A 17,817-nucleotide genomic window follows, 5' to 3' on the forward strand; every position below is an offset into this window, starting at 1 on the left:
CAGCTATGGAGTCCAGCCTGCACATAAAATGAGAACAGGAGGCACGCAAACTACAGCTCCCTTGAGGAGGATCATTTCAGGGTCCAAGTACTTGGATTCCCATTTGAAATGTTTCATTTTTCACTTTTGTTTTTCACCCCAAACTCAATGTTTTTGGTGGAAACAAGAAAAACATACTTTCTACGTCAACCCCTTAAAATATAACGTGACGTGTACATGCGCCCTAAGATATCAATAGACTAGGGAGACAGTGGTCCTGGTGCTCTTTGCAAAGCGTTTTGTGAAATTCCCTACTTGAATTCTTCTGTTTGCAGCTTTCCCTCACACCTCTTCTCCCTTTTGTGTCTTCTCAGCGGACGGGGACCCTCACTTTGTCATCGATTTCCCCTCCAGCAAGCTAGCGGTCTGCTTCAATATCGATGGGCAACCTGGGGACATTCTCCGACTGGTGTCTGACCACAAAGAGTCTGGTAAGATAATAGGGAATCCCGCTGCCGCTACCCTGCTGGTGCCCTGAGGAAAGCTTGGCAGCAGGCAGGAGTCCTGTAGGTAGGTTGTTTAGCAATGAGATGCCTGATGAGCTGGACTTAAAATGAGCCTGCAAAGGAAGGAGGCTTTACTGCCCTTTTGCAGATGGCGTGTGTCATGTGTGTGCAGTCCCAGCGGCTGCTTGTGGAACCCAAGGGTCCTAAATATTGTCTCCGAATGTTGCCCAGTTGAAGGTTTCCTGCGAAGGAAACCACAGTGGCAACTACTTCATGCCTGATGGAGGATGCAGCAGATTGCAGCTACCCCATGTATTTAATACAGAAGTGAGGGCCAGGGAAACAGAGTCCCCACATCCAGCTTGATCTGAATTTGAAGGATGGCCAGTCGAACCATGTATAGTGTGTAGGCTGCACTTGCCTGCTCCTCAAGCCATTAAACAAACAGCCATTTCATTTTCAGCTTGCGAACATGTGAAGCTTTGTATGAGCCAGCACCCCTGCCCACTAGAGATTATGCGAGGGATTTGTCCTTCCTTTGCACCCTCAGTGGATTGCGCTGATTCAGCTTCTGCAGCCCACTGGTTGCAACCCTCCCTGCAATTGAAAGAGCCCTTGAGATCCAAAGGATCAGAGTCTGCTCCACTTATTAGCATTCAAGTGCACACTATTTACTTAGCTTTCAGCAGAGTCCCCCCCAAGCTGCAATGAAAAAAACCACCAAAACATCGAGCAATTTATTTTAATGAAGGATCAGTAATAATTGCACTCAAACAGCTTTGCTTCCAACTAGGAATGCCTCAAGGAAGGTGAAAACCAAAATGATTAGGCATCTGCTTTGGAGAGATCAGGATGGGCGCCGCCTGCCTCAGGTTCTCATCTGATCTGGGATTCGGAAGTGGGGCGGTTTGTAAGAGGATTATTACTAAGCAGGAAAGCTGCGGAGCAAGAATTCAAAAAATATAGAAAAGTCTGGGGGTGGGGAAACCCCCCCGAAAGAGTTGGAGAGCTGTTCTGTGTTATGCTGGTAGCAGTGGTCCCAGCTCCATCCCTGTCTGCCTTCCCCCGTTATTTAATATAAAATCAACTTCCTGGCAATGAGCCCACTACCTTCCCCCAGACTGTGTTTTGCTGCTGTTTGCCTGCTCTTGCGGATCAAATTGAGTGAATTGGAAGGAAAACACAGTTCCCTTTGTTATAGGAAGTGGCCTGTTTGGAGAAAGGACCCGAGTTGCCACTGCGATGATGGGATAGGGAGTTTTCCACTCTGTGACGAGGGCTTGGATGGAGCCCAGGGTAGTCATGATCCTCTGTTGTTATCATCGGGTGGTTGGTAGGAAATGAGTTCTGGTTTTGAAGCCAGTTTTGAATTGAAAGGCAGCCAGGGTGACCAGAACTGATGCTCTTGCTGGCAAACTCTAGGCCAAGAACGGTCTTAATGAGCTCTGCGCAGAGGCAGTATCACTCACCAAGCCAGCCTCTCCGGTGCAAACACTGAGGCTCAGTGGAAGGAGAGTGGTTTCTGAAACCCATCAGTGAGCGTATTGGAGGTGCCCTAGGGCGTAGATGGGGAAAGCATGCAAATCTCTGACCACCTCCATGACTTTAGCGCCGGTGATCTAAGTCCGAACAAAGTAGCCCCGTGAGAGGTGGTTTTGAGGCCACTCAAAAATGAGGTTCCTGTGACATATAAAGCAGGGCAGCAGCCCAGAGTTATTCATATGCTCTGGTTTCAGACTGATGGTTCTGGTTTCCTTAAAGGTGTAACCGTGAACGGGCAATTAATTGGAGCCCCGGCTCCTCCCAGCGGCCACAAGAAACAACGGACTTACTTTAGCACCATCACTATCCTCAGCAATAAGCCAGGGAGATCCTACCTAGAGATTACACCCACCAAAGTCATTCTGGATGATGGGGAAAGACTCATCCTGCCATGTGACCAGAGCACCGTTGTGGGGAGCAGCGGCCTGGAAGTGTCCGTCGCGGCCAATTCCAACGTCACGGTGACGATAGGAGGCACCATCAGCTTCATCATCCTGATTCATCAGTACAAGAATCCTGCCCCTTATCAAAGGGACCACCTGGGATTCTACATTTCTAACAGCAAAGGGCTCTCCACCCGCTCCCACGGGCTGCTAGGTGGGTGACATGCTCTCTCCGGCTCCGTCCTTTGTTGGCAAATGCATTATTTGTATGGGGGAAATGGCAATTTCAAAGGGGGCTGAGGGAAAGATGCAGGATCTGGCAGCTTGAGGGGTTCAGCTGAGAGGTGGCACTCCCTCTTAGGCCCAGTGAACTCCAACTCCTACTCCTCCGGGGGCTAGACCCAAAAAGGACCATAGCTATCACAGGGTTGAGGATTTCAATGCACGTGGCCTTCACAAGTGGAATTTAGGACCCAGGGCTTATCTCTCTGTCCCGTGTATGGGGAGAAATAGCAATTAGGACTCATGGTAGAGTTGGTATTTTTTATTAGACCAACTAGATTTTTGCAAAAGTATAAAATTAAAAAAAAATGTATTTTAATATTTTTTTGCAAACAACTAGTTGGTCTAATAAAAGCTATCACCTCTACTGTGAGTCCTGATTGCTTTTGCCTCTAGACCAGCGGTTCCTAATTGGTGGTACGGGTACCATCAGTGGTACTCGGACAACCTATCAGTGGCCCGCGTTAACAGAGTTATTATAATTACTGTACATGCCAAAAATTTGCTGGTGGTACTTAAAGTTGAACTGAAACTTTGCTGGTGGTACTTGGGGTTGTATCGTTTTAAATTGGTGGCGTGCGATCTGTCAGACTTTGGGAACTGCTGGTCTAGATCAATGTGGCTACAAGCTGGATACCTGGGGAGAAATAGCGCTTAAATCCCAACCACCTTTAAGGCACAGGCACTGAATTCAGGGCCATGGGGAGTGCCACCAGCCACCAGTGCATTGTGAGTGGGAGCTGATCTACTCGGTGTGCTCGGAGGGCAGGTGCCACCATGGGCCCCTCGGGGAAGGAATAGGCAGAGGAAAACCCCTAGCTTCTGCATCCCAGGCAGGCTTAGGGCTGAACCGCTCAGCCCTGGGAAGGTGACAAAATGCTGCTGGATGTGCACGATCAGCACAACTTGGAAACCGAGGCACCTCTGGGATCAGACAGCAGCTCACCAGAGGCAATCAGGTTTGCAACTTTGAATTTAGGGAGCATTTAAAATCCCACTTCAGGCATCTAAGACCCTTTTTGGGGGCTCTGATATGAAGGTGCCTACTCCAGATCATACCTGCAGGCTTTTCCAGGGCAGGAAATGGAGACCCAGGGCTCCCAGGTTGCAGGGAGCATCCTCGGCGCTCTTTCTCTGACAGCCACGTGCATTGCCTTTCCAGAGGCTTTGCCCACAGATGGGAATCTGAGGTTTACTAGTTCTAGCAGCTCGGGGAGTTTTCCTTTGGCTCAAGTGGCAGAGGCCTGTGCGTTTGGAAATAAAGCAGCATTGTGGTCCCTGTTGTCTCATCCCCCAGCCCCGCTGCCAGGTTTGTGAGTTTTGCAAGAGAAACGGAGAATGTAGATCCTTCCTAGCATCATACTCGTGTTTAAAAAAAATAGAATAAAGGTGGACACTATTGAAAAGAAAAAATCAGGCACCAAGCAGCCACTTCAGTAAGTAAATTGAACCTTTCCTTGCAGGTCAATTCTTGTACCATGAGGTTAAACTTGTCCAGGACCCTCCAGGCAGAAGTGCTCAGCTGCTCGGTCAGAACCAAACAGAAGAGCCTAAGCCAGGCCCTGGGAATATGCTGAAGGTGAAAGGTCGCCTGGTTCCTGTCGTGCAGAAGCAGAGGAAGATCTACAACGGTCAGCAGGAAGTTGACTGTTGGTTTGCCAAGAACAACGCAGACAAGCTGATTGATGGGGTCTACAAGGATTATCTCGCTTCTCATCCTTTTGATACAGGAACTGGCGTTGGGATGAGTCGCCAACCGTAAGGGCGGATCGCACCGATTGCACCAGCGCGTGTAGCATCGTTTGCCCTGCAAGAGCCTCTCGCGCTGGGTGGGGGTTTTTTTTTCTTGGTGCTCAAGCTTTTCCCTCTGGAAATCTGCTGCCTCTCTTCTGTGCTGGAAGAACGTGGTTTGAGTCCTGGGAACGTGGGGTGAGGCTTTGCACGGAAGGAGGCCAGCACTTTCCTGGTGGGCAGGGCTGGAGGGGGAAGAAGGGAGCGGGTATTGTTGAGTTCAACAGTGCAGAGAGAAGCTGGGGTAGAGATATATAAACCCCCCCTGCGGTGCTGTGCAATATCCACCAGCGGATGGCTCATCGCACACAGCTAGGCACAACTTGTAGAGGACCGTGCTTGAGGTGGGATAAGACAAAGTGATCTCATTGACTGTGGAAATGATCTGGAGGACCACTCGAGTCAGCCGTTGATGCTTTTGGGTAAGGGGCAGGAGCATGTGTTGGAAGAAACCCAGGGGCAGCAAAGGGTTAACAAGCCAAGCAGCTGCATTGCGGCCTTGCTTTCTTGGCCATCACTACTGGGTTTGGGTTTGTTGGGAAGGATGAAATTCTATCCCGGGGGAGCTCAAGCAGAGCACACCCTTGCGTGGCTTATCGCTGTTAGACCGCAGCCGTGCTCCGGACGGTAACTCCGTCCAAACCAATGACGGTGACGGCGTAAGCCCCATCTCTCGTAGCACCTTGGCTAAGCAGTCCTTCAGCTTTGGTTTTAAAGCCATGTTCTTTCCTTCCTCCAAAAAGCTCCTGCATGGGCATCCAACACACAGCTCATCTGCTTCATTACAGTACTGGGCACCACCTCTATTTAACGGAAAAGTTTTAAGCTCTCTGGACAATAGGAATCCAATGACCAGAGCGTGTGTCCTCACTCCTGTATTTACAGAGACTTCTCTAGCAACCGTTACAGTCAGCGCTCCTTGGGAAAGAAAGCAGCTCAAAGGGTGGAGGGGCAAACCATGATCTTCATTTCTAATCCCCAAATGCCTATCCTTCAAACACTCCTCACCTCCTCTTCTGCACAGACGAGGCAGTTTGGAAGGCAAGGTTATGAATCAGGCCAGACACCCCCGCTGCAGGTGCCTGAAAGCACAGGGAGCCAGTCCAAAGGACTAGCTTGAGATCTATTTTAAAATATGAAGCATCATTTAATAAAGCTGCACATCAGCCACCAGGGAGATCTTTTACTAGTAAAATGCTGCCAGAGATGAGTCCAGCAATTAGAGACATATTTGTGCAGGAGGCCAAAGCTGAGCTAATGGATTCTCTCTTTCTGGGACTCAAAAAAGGGAAGGGAGCATGCATGGAAGCATCTTTTAAAACAGCCAAATAGTTGTCATCTGGAAAGAGAGCACTGAAGAACAGCTTTGAGATTTAGCAACACAGGCGCACTCATTGCTGGTCTTTTTGCTCACCATGTATTTTGTAGGAAAAGTCACCACATTCTGGCATCTACAGCATCCTTCGGCTGCAAGATCTACCATTGATCCTGTGCTGTACAGGTGCATTTAAGCTTTGCATTTTGGTGAATTTTCATACTCGTTACAGGAAAACAGGCCTGGCTCTGATTAAAAATTTCCTAAGATCAAGCTCAGCCAGGGTACCTCAAGTGCCAAGAGTTTGCGCCAAAGTTAGTGCTTTGCAACAAAAGCAGAATTCACAGCCTTAGGCACAGAAACAATCTTCTCCAGGGAGCTGGTTGCAACCCAGGCAGACTTTTGAGTGCTGCCTCCCACCCTAATCCTCAAGCCAGGATTGCCACATAAGCTACCATAAATCTGACACTTGTGACCAGTATCTATTTTGGGGAAAAAACAAAACAAAACCCTGCTGTTTGACTGGTGGGAGGCCTGGGCATGGGCTAAGGTAGGGACCTCCTGCAAGTTGACCCAACAACATAAGCTGAGAGTCCTGCAGCAGGTACACGGAGGGAGAATATTGAAGGGAACAGGAAACTGTGCTGGTTAAATTGGTTTCTGCCCTGAAAAGGTGGCAGAAATACATAGGCTGCTTTACATCCACTTGGAGTTGGTTGTCTGGGTACTGATGAAGCTGCCGAAAGAACACCCCCAAGGGAATCGGGCACTTTTGCCATGTTCCCACTCCCCACCCTGGTTCAACTCCTTAGGGAGAGAGCTTGGTCTTCCAACGCTGCAAGCCTGTAGGAAACACACGGTCCATTGAGGGCAGCATTTTTATGGTAGCTGTAGATTTTTTTTTTTTTTTATTCTGGGTTACAATGTGCTCCTCTATACACACAAGTTCCCAGGCACAGAAAGGGACTTGTATTCTCAGTGAAATACAGCTTCACTCCATGCAGCAGCCATGAGGGCACCTTGGTGCTCTGGGTAACATGGGTCCACTTATCCATTTTCATAATAAATATTTTACAGTGAACATGGAGGTAAAGTTTTTATTTGGTGTAGAAGCAGCACAAGTCTGGCTGCAGGCCTGTTTCACACGACTTAGGCAGGAGACAGAATAGATTAAGGTCTAGGTCATGTGGCAGACCAGCTGCACACCCCCTCCTCCCCAGACAGACCCATAGATCACCAATAATGAACACTAAGCCAGAGGGATCCTGGTGGAAGTGTGCTTAGAAAAAAACCAAATGCCATCCTCTAGCAGCATCTTTAAGTGCAGAGTCTAGTCCACAGGTATATAAAACACATCCTGCAAAACACCATCTTCCCTTCCTCAAGGGGACATTCATTCTCTAGTCTACACAGTCTTGCATTTCATTCACTACAAGATCCGAGCCGGCTGCCTCAGTGGACTGAACACTAAGATGGGTCGTAAGTTGTTCTGCCTGGTGAAGGATGTGCAGGGGAGTATTTTTTTTTTGTGCAGGGGTGGAGTGGGAGAAAATGAGTTAAATAAAAGACCTCTAGGTGTTTAAGCATTAGTGGAAAAGGCTGTGTAGCAGCTCTAGATTTCTCTGAAGGAGAATAAAGGCTCTTATAACAGGACTTGGGTAAAAACTACTATACCCTTTAAGGGGAGGTATTTTCTTATTAAGCTTTAAAAGCTTCTAAAGGGAGGTACAAACTTGACACCACAGGATGGTGAGTAGCTTGTGCCCTATCCCAAGTCCTTATTCTTCAGGAGGTTTCCCTGTATTATGTAGCTAGAGGGAGCCCTGAGCATCTCTCCATCCTTGCCACCTCTATTTCATTTGGGAGCCTTATTTTTTTCTTTTTTTAAAAAAAGTGGGAGAAATCCCAAGAGAGGGTGTTGCTGACCATGGCAGTGACACTTGTGCTGCATACCAGTGCTTAATCTCATTTCATCTACATTTTCCTGCAAGCATTTGCACACCATGGGCAAAGTCAAGGGAAAAGGAGTACATGCAAGCATCTAATATGCCTATAGGGTATTTTTCTAAAGAATAAAGTGCATCGAGGGGTCCAACTTCTGCTGCTCCATAAAATTCTCAACTAGCAGCATAAAAATGCATCTTGCAAGAAGTCTTGCTGCAGGTCGCTCTTGCAGCCCAAAATTTAGCTTCCACTCAACTTGTGCACTGTCATACAATGTACAAGTTGTATAGGGGAAACAGCTTGATGCACTTCATTGCGTGTCATATAAAATAGTAATACACCATGCCAGGCTGCTGGGACATGGTTTCGTTTTTCTCCAAGATGAGCTCTTCCAAACTGCTATTTTGACCACCCAGATTAAGATGCACCCAAACCCCTGCAACATCTAGACCTCACAGTTTTGGCACAACTCTGGTCTGAACACAGTTTTTGACTCAGCCGTGTGCACCTTCGTGGAAGGGATCACATACTGCAATTGGCACCTTTAGTCTCCGATGTTTGTAAACCACGACATTTTGAACCGCACATGGTCCTGACCTTTCATGACTTGGCCTTAAAAGGTTCATTTAAAAAGAGGGAGGGGTAGCAAGTTTGGGCTTGCACTTCAAAATCCTCAGTAGAGACACCTTAAGACCTCCAGTAAGTCATATGGAGCTGTTCGGTATCCAGCAAAAAAATCATTAGGCACTGGTGAGAGCACAGCATTTTGGAGGATCAAGGAGGGTGCTCCAACCCCCCCCCAAAAACCACCACACCCCAATCTCCCATTGACTCCAGAGTCTTCCTTAGGAGTGCTGGTATTTTAGTTGAAAAACCAGGCCCCAAACACCCCTCAGTAGAGCAAGCAGCAGCTTGTTCCCCCTCAGCCTCTCCCCTGGTGTGCAGTGCAGCATTTACTCAAAGCCACATCTGCTGTTGCGTTTCTGTTCAAGAAGGCACATCAAGGGAGTGCATTTGAAGCTGAAGGTAGCAAAGCCTGGGAAGATCCTTCAGGTCCTTGCTGGAAGTCCCTTCTGGTCTCAGCCAGACACAAAAAGCCCTCTCTCCTGAACAGATGAGCTTTGCCATCGGCAGCAGGTTTTTAAGGTATCACTCTCCCCCTCGCACCCCCTCCAAAACACATCACTTGCTCCAGGGACTTCTGATTTTTCTGAATAAAAAAGCCGAGAGCCAAGACCAACCTCACAATGACTCCAGTTCAGCCATGACACTGTGGGACAAGCTGCAAGTCAGTGGAAGACGGGGATTAAGAAAATGGACCTAGTTTACTGATGTCAGGCCCTCAAAGCGCAGTTAAGTACAAGAATGCTCCAACCATAAAGCAATTTCAAAAATCAGGCTTTTATTACCATCCGTATAAAACAGTAAAAAGAAAAACCAAACAGACACCCATGTCATTCACTGGTCAAAATCAGCCTTATCCCCAAAAAGGACATTTAAATACATTTTTGCAGAGTCAAGTCATGTCAACTATCTGTGCATATAAAAAGTGGCCCAGTAGAGCTAATACAAGATAAAGACATCTTCTTATAAAAAGATTGAGCTTTCCTTTATGCCTCAGTCCTGACAAACTATAAACCAGCTGGCCAGCCAGAGAAATGCAACTATTAATTCTACCCTTGCTGTGCTTGGGAGACAAATACACGTGCCGGCACTGTGTATATGCAGTGCCAGCCACCATGCCAGGCAGCAAGGCGGCAGAATGTACAAATACATCATTGGGGAAAAAAAAAGTAACTTCTCAAAGGGTCCATCGGGGTAGTGTTAGTATATGGTCTCCATTCACGGGTACAAGAGACTATCATGCCTACCCAGCCCTCCGGCAGGAGTTCAACAACAGCTTTCACTATTTTCTTCATTGGCACTTTCTCCATTTCACTCTATTTTCAGCTGGTTTAAATGACCACCTGGTAGCCTGCCTGCCTCACTTTCGGCTTGGTCCCCTGGAGTCTCGAGATGTCCCGGTCGCTTTCAGGATGGTCAAAATCCAAGTCTGCGGAGAGCAACACCTGCAGAGACGAGAATGAACAGAGAGGCTGTTGACCAAGGACTCGTGCTTCATGGCTACACAGCTGGTTTATAGCTGGAGATGCATCACACCAAATGCCTTTTAAACTGGGCATACCATAGGCAGCATCTCCTAAAAGACAGCTCACTGGAGGATAAAAAGATTCAGTGACCAGAGCCACCCTCACTTTGAGCCTTGTATCACTTGATCTTGGGGCAAAGCCTGAGCTTAATCCCTGCTCAGTGCATTCTTTCCAGCTGGAGCTGGGCATCCATCCGGTCTATGAAGTGCAGTGCCATGCCATGCAGAGATGGTCAAGCCGGTTCAAATACAGGAAGCAAAATAGCCGCGGTTAGTACAGCACTCCAGACTGGTTAGCTTTGCCAGATCACCTGGCCTGCACTGATGCAGCTCTCCTTTGTTCAGATCTAGCTTGGATACCTCTGCATAGCACTTGGTTGGCCATCTGTAGACACCCTCTTAGCTCCTGCAAGGGGTAGTTGCAATCCAGTGGCATTTGCAGCTTAAAAGTGGAAGGAGTTAAAGCTAAAAGGCAGACTGGATCAGTTCAACAGAAGCAGTGTGTCAGCTAGACAGCTTACATAATCAGTCACCAACCACCTACTGAGAGCCAGAAACAAGAAAAACAAGCACCACTTACTAAAGACGAAAACCACTTCTTACCCAGCTTTACTGAAAGCCTCCCATTTCTGCATTGGCCACATCTTACCCTGCTTAGCTTTAGATAGCAAACAAGAGACTCCAGCCCCTGCGTTTGATACGTATTGCCATATTTTCTTGCCCCCAAAATTGGGTGCATACATTAAGCAGGGAAGCTGGTTTTCATCCTAAAACAGACACCATGTGCTTGGACTCCAGCTCCACAGTGCAGTAGCCATGGCCTCAGTATTCAGACAGCCGAGGGAATGAATAGACTTAATGGTGCATTGTTCTTCATTCCAGATGCGTTAACAACGGTCTACCCTTCTAACCGTCTTGCTGTTCCACTAACCAAACTTGACTCTCTTTTAGCCATATGCTATCAGCTCCTGATCCATCTCCTGTTTCACAGCTTTAGAGACTCTTTAGCTCTTTTGGAAAGATCAGAGATCCACTCATGGAGACCAGTCTTTAGCAGCAGCGAAGGTTTCAGAGAGGACAAGTCATCTGAAGGCTAGGTTTTACGCCCGCTCTATGCCACCATAACTCCACTAAGGAAGAACTTTTTTTTTTTTTTTTTGAAAGGCTAAATGAAGAAAAAGGTGCATATTATATTCAGAGGTATATCGCATATGAAATGATGGTACTTCATCATAAGGAGTTCTGACACGATGCATCGACTTCTGACATGCTTTCTTCCAAGTACCCAAGCCAAAGGAGGCCTTGCCTACATTGCTGTGTTTTGAGACACTGTTAAACATGCTGCCTGACAGTTGAGGAATAAGGCTTCTTCCTAGTCCTGGACATCAGCTATGATGGGGGGAGGGAGGGAGGGAAGGAGGGTGTGGGTCTCATCTGTAGATATTCGAGTGCACACACATGGCAAATATAAGGCGTGTTCTTTTGCAACCATACAGGCTGCACTTCAGGGCCAACAACCATGGCAACAGGAAGACTAAACAGGAAAAAACACAAAAAACTGCAAATGAATCACTATCTTTCAAGTGACAGAGGGGCTGGAGGGAGAGGGTTCCCTTGCACAGCCAGGCCCCCCCCGATTGCTTTTGCAAACTAAAGCATAGCTGTGTGTCCCATAAACATTATCTGGGATAGCAGTGGGAAGTAATGGTAAAAAACCCCCATTATACACTGGAAAGTATGGAAAGTGTTTTATAATACAGCATTTCAGTGGGGACAAGTCTCCCTTGCTGTGTTGCAAAGCAGAGTGGAGCACGGCTGGGGGCTAGGGAACTTGAAAGCAAATGACTGGTTAGGTCAGGTGTCATGTCACAAAAAGCTGTCCCCTTCCAGAAAGGAAAGCATCAATTTGCACACAGCTAGAGAGGTATGTTGGAGGCCAGCCCCAAGACTCTCCAGGCATCCTTCTTTACTGGTTGGGATGCTAGTTCAGGGGGTCCTCACCATCCCAGCCTGGTTTTGGGAACTGCACTGCTATAATTGCAGCATCTTGACATCTACCTCAGAGGGTTGCTGGCCTGCTCCTGGAGGGCTCAAGCTAGCCTGGGCTTGAAGTCCCCAACCCATCCACTCTGCAGCAACGTTTCAGACAGACACCTGTGCAGAGTCATTCCCTTTGGCAGACTCCCGGAAAGGCAACTTTCTCCCACCACTGAAAATCTTGGAGCATCACGGTGCCAAGAGCCATGGGACAGGTCCCCAAACACACATGGTACATGTAAAGAGCTGCATTATCTCCCCTACTGAAGGAGATTTAAGAGGAGGATGTATAGTACAGATTCACAGAAGTTTAGGGCTGGAACGGACCTTGTCATCCATCAGGACTGGTCTAGGACAGGAGGTGTCCATCACAAACAGGATGAACTGATTAGGTGCAGCAGAAGACTTACCATAATGGACCTAGAGCACAAGGCAACAACACCGCCCCAGTACTCCCCCAGGCCCTTCGATTTCCATCAGCAGGCTGGATCCCAATCCAAGAACCATGCCTTTAATAGATCACCATCTCACAAGAATGGAGAATATCAAGGTGTAATATGGGCCATAAATAATCGGAATATAGCTGAGAGGTTATACCACAATGCAAATGAAAACAGCTACCTTAGATTTTGTTCTCTAGTCTGTCAGCCCAGTTAGCCCTTTTTTGTTTTGTATCAAGTAAAGTTAGCAGCTCATTCATTCTCCTTCTCCATCCCAGTTGGGTCTGAAATACCCTTGTGAAGTTCATTAGGACCCCGACTCTGTGTTATTAATAGAAACCTGGCATAAGTCAGCACGTGGAAAGCTATGGGAGGGGTGATGAGACTGGTTCAGATGCACAAGCCAGAAGAGTTGTGGTAGCCACATGGTCCATTAGACTCATGGCGTGATCCCTCATCAGCCCCAACTTTAACCAATGAAACAACACCCAGAGGCATATTCAAGGGTCATTTGAGGAAAAAAAGAAGAAAGGACTTCCTGCACAGACAATTTGAAAGGAGTGCAAAAGCAAGGTCAGATGGGTATGTACTTTCAGCTTAGTTCTTTAGTCTGCCATATGCCCCTGGGTACAGCCACCAACACAGCAAGATCAAATGAACATTAAAAAGGGCTTAAAAAAAAATTCAACTCATTTTCATTGAAAAAAAAGAGAGAACAATGGTGCTATTGATATAGTTTACGGTTTACTGGCACTTGCATAGGAGGCGGCCGAGAGATTTTAGCTGAGGGCAGAACACAGGAATCCTTCATTCAAGGATGAATGTCCCTCAAGTCTTCTGCAATTCAACGTATGCAAGGCACCAGCACGCAGCACAGCGTGTTCAGATGGGGGGGAAGGAACTTCACAAGGGACTGAAGGAAAGAGCCTGCTGGAAGCCCTTCCCAGCTGGAAGCTTTGAGTTTAAAAGACAAAACAGCACAGAAGGAAAATTCAATTCATACCAGAGGACAAGTGTCACTCCTGGAAGTGTTCCAGGCTATAAATGCAACCCTTGCTCTTCTCTACAGCCCCACACACCATTTCTATAACTCAGCAGTAGGGAAGAGGACCTGGACAGGCACAGGGTGGCTTACAGACCCCCTGGACAGCAGGACTTGGGGTCTTCCAGCAACTCACTGCTCCCACTTCAGTAGCAGGATTGCTGGTTGGGGCTTTGCAAGCAGTCGCGTCAGCCCTTTAGATGGTTTAGGTGCTTTCACTCCAGCCGTAAAGAGACCGTACTACAGTGTCTTTAGCAGGTTAAGAGCAGCAGCTCCATTTTATATATACACACAAGCCCCTTTGAGCTCAAATGCAACAGGAATGAAACCCTTCATTGTGGAGACGGAGAGAGGGGTGAAATTCAAGTAAGCCACGTAATGGGGGGTTGTTGGCGCCTTCTCTAAGACGGCCCTGATGAATGCTGATAAACTCACAGGCACTTTGTACTTGGCAGAGCTGGCCTGCGACTCAGCATCCCCCACCCCCTCCTCAATTAGCTACCAGCAGCCAGGGTAGGAATTATCTTGGTCAAACAAGCAGCACACATGCACCACTGACTATCCGTAGGGGGAGAAATCCCAACCGAATCCTAGCTCCAAAAATCTGGATACAAGATACGCACTAGCCACTGCAACTATGGGCCTTGGACACATGAAATTAGCCATCTGGGTTATTTTTTTTTAAAGTTAAGGAAACTGCTTGCAATGCTGTATTTCTAAAATAATCACCAGACATGAGGCTGTGAAGAAGTTTAATGGAGAACAAAGCCAAGTACAGGCAGTCAAAAAGCCCGAGGCTGAACTGATTCAGTCTTTGCAGGTTAGTCCAAGCTGTGCACACTGAACCAATAAGCAAGTGAACAGACATTCACATTTTATTCCAGAAATGCAGCTGCAGGCTTGCAGCGGCTCAGGCCAGAAGCCGGGGGCGCTAGAGCACGCCTCCCTGCTCATCTGGAGCAGACGGCTTGGACCAAGGCTACTTTGCCCAACATGTGAGGGCGGGTTTGTGGGGAAGGGGCAAAGCAGCCTGGGAGGCAGGGCGACCGAGTTAACTTGGATCTGGAGGGGAGTATCTGGAACCGAAATCCAATAAACTGAATTAACCTAAACCAGTTAAGTCTGATACTACATCCATCTAGGTTTACATCTTAAACTGGGTTTGGCCATTTTGGGAGCAGTCTGTGCACTGAACTTCTGTTGGAGTTGGGTTCCAGATTTAAACTGGTTTCCAATCACTTACACCAGTTTGTGTGCAATTCCTGCCCCTACAGACTGAAGTCCGAGGTCTTGAAGATCATGACATCTATATTAAATGTGCTCATTTGGGCAAGAATACTGGTGCAGCACGTTGGCCAGAAGATGCAGCTTGTGCAATTTTGTGCTGTATTTGAAGGAGCAAGGTCAAAATGAAGGCAGCAGGCCTGGTAGAGCTCTAGTAAGACAATACCCGAGATGCCAAGTTAAAGCTACCTTCTAGCTAGCCGCAACACCAGAGTAGAGCGGGAAGGTTACAAGTCAAGCCAACAGAAGTTATTTGGAGGTTAGAGGCCAGCTTAGTCTTTCCTTCGAGTTGGAGCTCATGTTTCTGAACAATGTGTGAAAAGGGAGGGGGGAAGAAGGAGATGGGGGGGGGGGTGGAGTCAAATACTTGAAACCTATAAAAACCGTAGTAAGATGAGAAGTTGGAAAGGAAGCAACTGTAAAGCCTTCCCTACAGCAAGATTTATTCCACTGTGACCATTTCAAAGAGGAAAAAATTCACCATGGAAGCCATTACTTGGTTATTGGAAAATGCATTGCAAGGAGAAACCCCGCAATAGCTGGGATATGCGTAGGGACCTACTTGACTCATGGCAAGACGGCTGTTTTCACAGCTTTGTCCCAGCACAAAGAGCCCATTTTGCAGGCATTTTGCAGTGACCTTGCTCCTCTGCATTGCTGGGTGGAGAGGCCCTGTTTCTCAGTGCCAACTGGCAGAGAGGGACAAGGGGCTAGTTGCTATCCTGACTGCCTTCCTTGGTACCCCCTCCTGATGCAGCTCACCTGGGAGGGAAAGGCACCCAGCTGGCAGGACAAGACCCACCCAGGAAGGGGAAGAAATAAAAAGCTTTTAAAAAAAGTATTTAAAGTTTTCTTCCCCCACACCCACCCTGCAGATTTTGCAGGAAGCACCAGGTTTTATAGTTTCCACAAAACTGCGATTTCCTAGATATGGACTGCCTCAAGAAGAGTTTCTTTACTACCAGTATCGTGGTTGGTTTCCAGATGCGACTGGCAGACCGGCAGTGTTGGAGAACAGCAGCCCTCCACCCTGGAATCACTATAGCACCATCATACCTCTGTTTTTGGCTACTCTTAGGTGAGGGACTTATCTGCTACAAAAATAAAAAAAGGGATCAGCTGTGCCACAAGTTGGAGGTTTACAATCAGATCTTTCTAGCCTGAGACCTAGAAAAAGAGGTCAGGCCTCAACTCCAGAGAAGTTACAAAAATTAAAACAACTTTACTCATTTAAAATAAGGCTTTCAACTTGCAAGAGCAGGAAAAGTAGTGTTTGGGTGTCCATCCACCACGACAAGTATGGACTGATTTAAATCCCCTAAAAGAGCCTTCCAAAGCCAACCCTACCATCTAGAAAGGAAAGAAAATGTGAACAGCAGCAGTCACAGGCAAGAGATCAGAAGTATGCTACGATCTGAACAAAATATTTGTCTGGTTGGTTCAAGATGATTAATTCGTTTTGGCTTTTTTTTTTTTTTAATATAGGCCTGTCCATACAGATCTTTTAAAAAGATTAGCACAAGAGTCACGCTTTGAACTAAGGAGCTGAAGTAAAACAAGGACCCAGATCAAGCCTGCTTGGCTTTAGCTCCTGTGAAAGGATGGGTTCCCCACCCAGTTGTGTTCTTGGGGAGCAACTCAGCAGCTTTCATCCAAGGAGGTATGCAAGCCAGGTGTGCGCCATTCCTTTGCCTGATGAGTTTAAAACCTTTTGCTGCCCTTTTTCCATACAAGAAGAAAAATTCTCAATACAGCAATTCTCAGCCAGGCTGCCAAGACACCCTGGGGTGCCACCAGGTTTTTAAAAAAGGTGCTGGAAGGAGTGAGGGGATAAGCAGTAAAAGCCAGGCTCAGGCTTGTCCCTGCCTAAACGGTCCCAAACCCCTACTGCCAAGCCCCTGCATAAGGAGGTACGCACTGTAATACAGAGTAGTATTTTGAAAATCAGGTGCCACTCAATTCCCAAGTTCTGGGAGGGGGCACCTCGAATCCAAAACGGTTGAGAAGCACTGCTTTCTTATGCCACATACCCTTTGAAAACTGAGCTTATCCAATACACACAGCAGCACATTTCCAAGCTACAATTCTTGCCTACACTGCACCAACGCTTGCCAGCTCATCGTATGCTTTTATGTCCAAGCCATTATCAGATTTAGTCTCAACGTTAAATGCCACAAGTGCAAGTAAATTTAGTGGGTCTAACAGACAAAAGAGTGCACTCCTTGCACAGGTCCACCACAGGAATTTAAAATTTAACAGAAGCCAATTTTAGGTGCCAGCTTCACTCTTTTTACAAGTTTTCACTGATCTTATCAAAGCATGGCAGGAAGTTAGAGGTTGTATGAGCAGCACTTATGAAGCGGGGCTGCAGGTCAGGAGGAAGGAAAGGATTAGATGCAACAGCTAGGCTAATGGCCTTGACCAAAAATCCAGTCAGAGGTATGGATGCTATACCTGTCCAGTGAACTTTTGTATAAGCAAATAATGGGAACAAACCAATTGGTCACTGATTATGTTTTCCCTTTGGACTGAAGAGCTTGCAAGTGTCAGACTAAAATGTGTACAAGGGGCAACTGAGAAGGGATTCCCACTCTCAGCCCAGACACCTACATTTTTGCAACACTAGCATGGCTCAACTTCTCCCAAGGTATAAGGAAGCGATGTTGCACAGCTATGGGGAGGGGCTGGAGCTCCGTCACAGGGATACAGCACATTGCCCAGATCAGTCCTAAATCCAAAGAACAGCCCTAAGAAGCGTTTGTCACAGGCATATCTGCACAGCATTTCATAGTTTCTAGGTTTGGAAGGGACCTCCTGATGTCTAGTCTGAATCTCCCCTCTGCCAGCTTGCGACTGTTATTCCTGGTCACTCCTGGCGGTGCTCGGGGGAACAGGGACTCCCCCAATGCCTGCTGGTCCCCACCCCTGACTAGCTTGTAACAGGCCACTAGATCCCCCTCAGCCTTTTCTTGTGGAGGCTGAACAGGTTCAGGTCCTATCGCCTCTCCTCGTAGGGCCTGCCCTGCTGCCCCCGATCATGCGAGTGGCCTCCTCTGGACCCTCTCCATGCTGTCCACATCCCTCCTGAAGTGCGGCACCCAGAACTGGATGCAGTACTCCAGC

The 17,817-nt window shown here is 47.5% G+C and overlaps 2 protein-coding genes across 2 annotated transcripts in view; one reads left to right on the forward strand and one right to left on the reverse strand.

Moving 5' to 3' along the window:
- ITIH5 (inter-alpha-trypsin inhibitor heavy chain family member 5) overlaps positions 1–6,879 on the forward strand; it is a 50,868-nt gene extending 43,989 nt beyond the window's left edge. The window contains exons 12-14 of the mRNA XM_019543746.1: positions 354–470; positions 2,247–2,624; positions 4,156–6,879. Of these exons, the coding sequence (XP_019399291.1) occupies positions 354–470; positions 2,247–2,624; positions 4,156–4,454 (794 nt within the window). The 3' untranslated portion in view covers positions 4,455–6,879. The remainder of the gene's footprint in view (positions 1–353; positions 471–2,246; positions 2,625–4,155) is intronic.
- Positions 6,880–9,124: 2,245 nt separating this feature from the next.
- Positions 9,125–17,817, reverse strand: part of LOC109315821 (store-operated calcium entry regulator STIMATE-like) — a 53,627-nt gene continuing 44,934 nt past the window's right edge. Inside the window, exon 8 of the mRNA XM_019543747.1 lies at positions 9,125–9,811. Coding sequence (XP_019399292.1) covers positions 9,698–9,811 — 114 coding nt within the window. The 3' untranslated portion in view covers positions 9,125–9,697. The remainder of the gene's footprint in view (positions 9,812–17,817) is intronic.

The sequence above is a fragment of the Crocodylus porosus genome, unplaced genomic scaffold (genome assembly GCF_001723895.1).
Source record: "Crocodylus porosus isolate Cpor-Errol unplaced genomic scaffold, CroPor_comp1, whole genome shotgun sequence".
NCBI classification, from domain to species: domain Eukaryota; kingdom Metazoa; phylum Chordata; order Crocodylia; family Crocodylidae; genus Crocodylus; species Crocodylus porosus.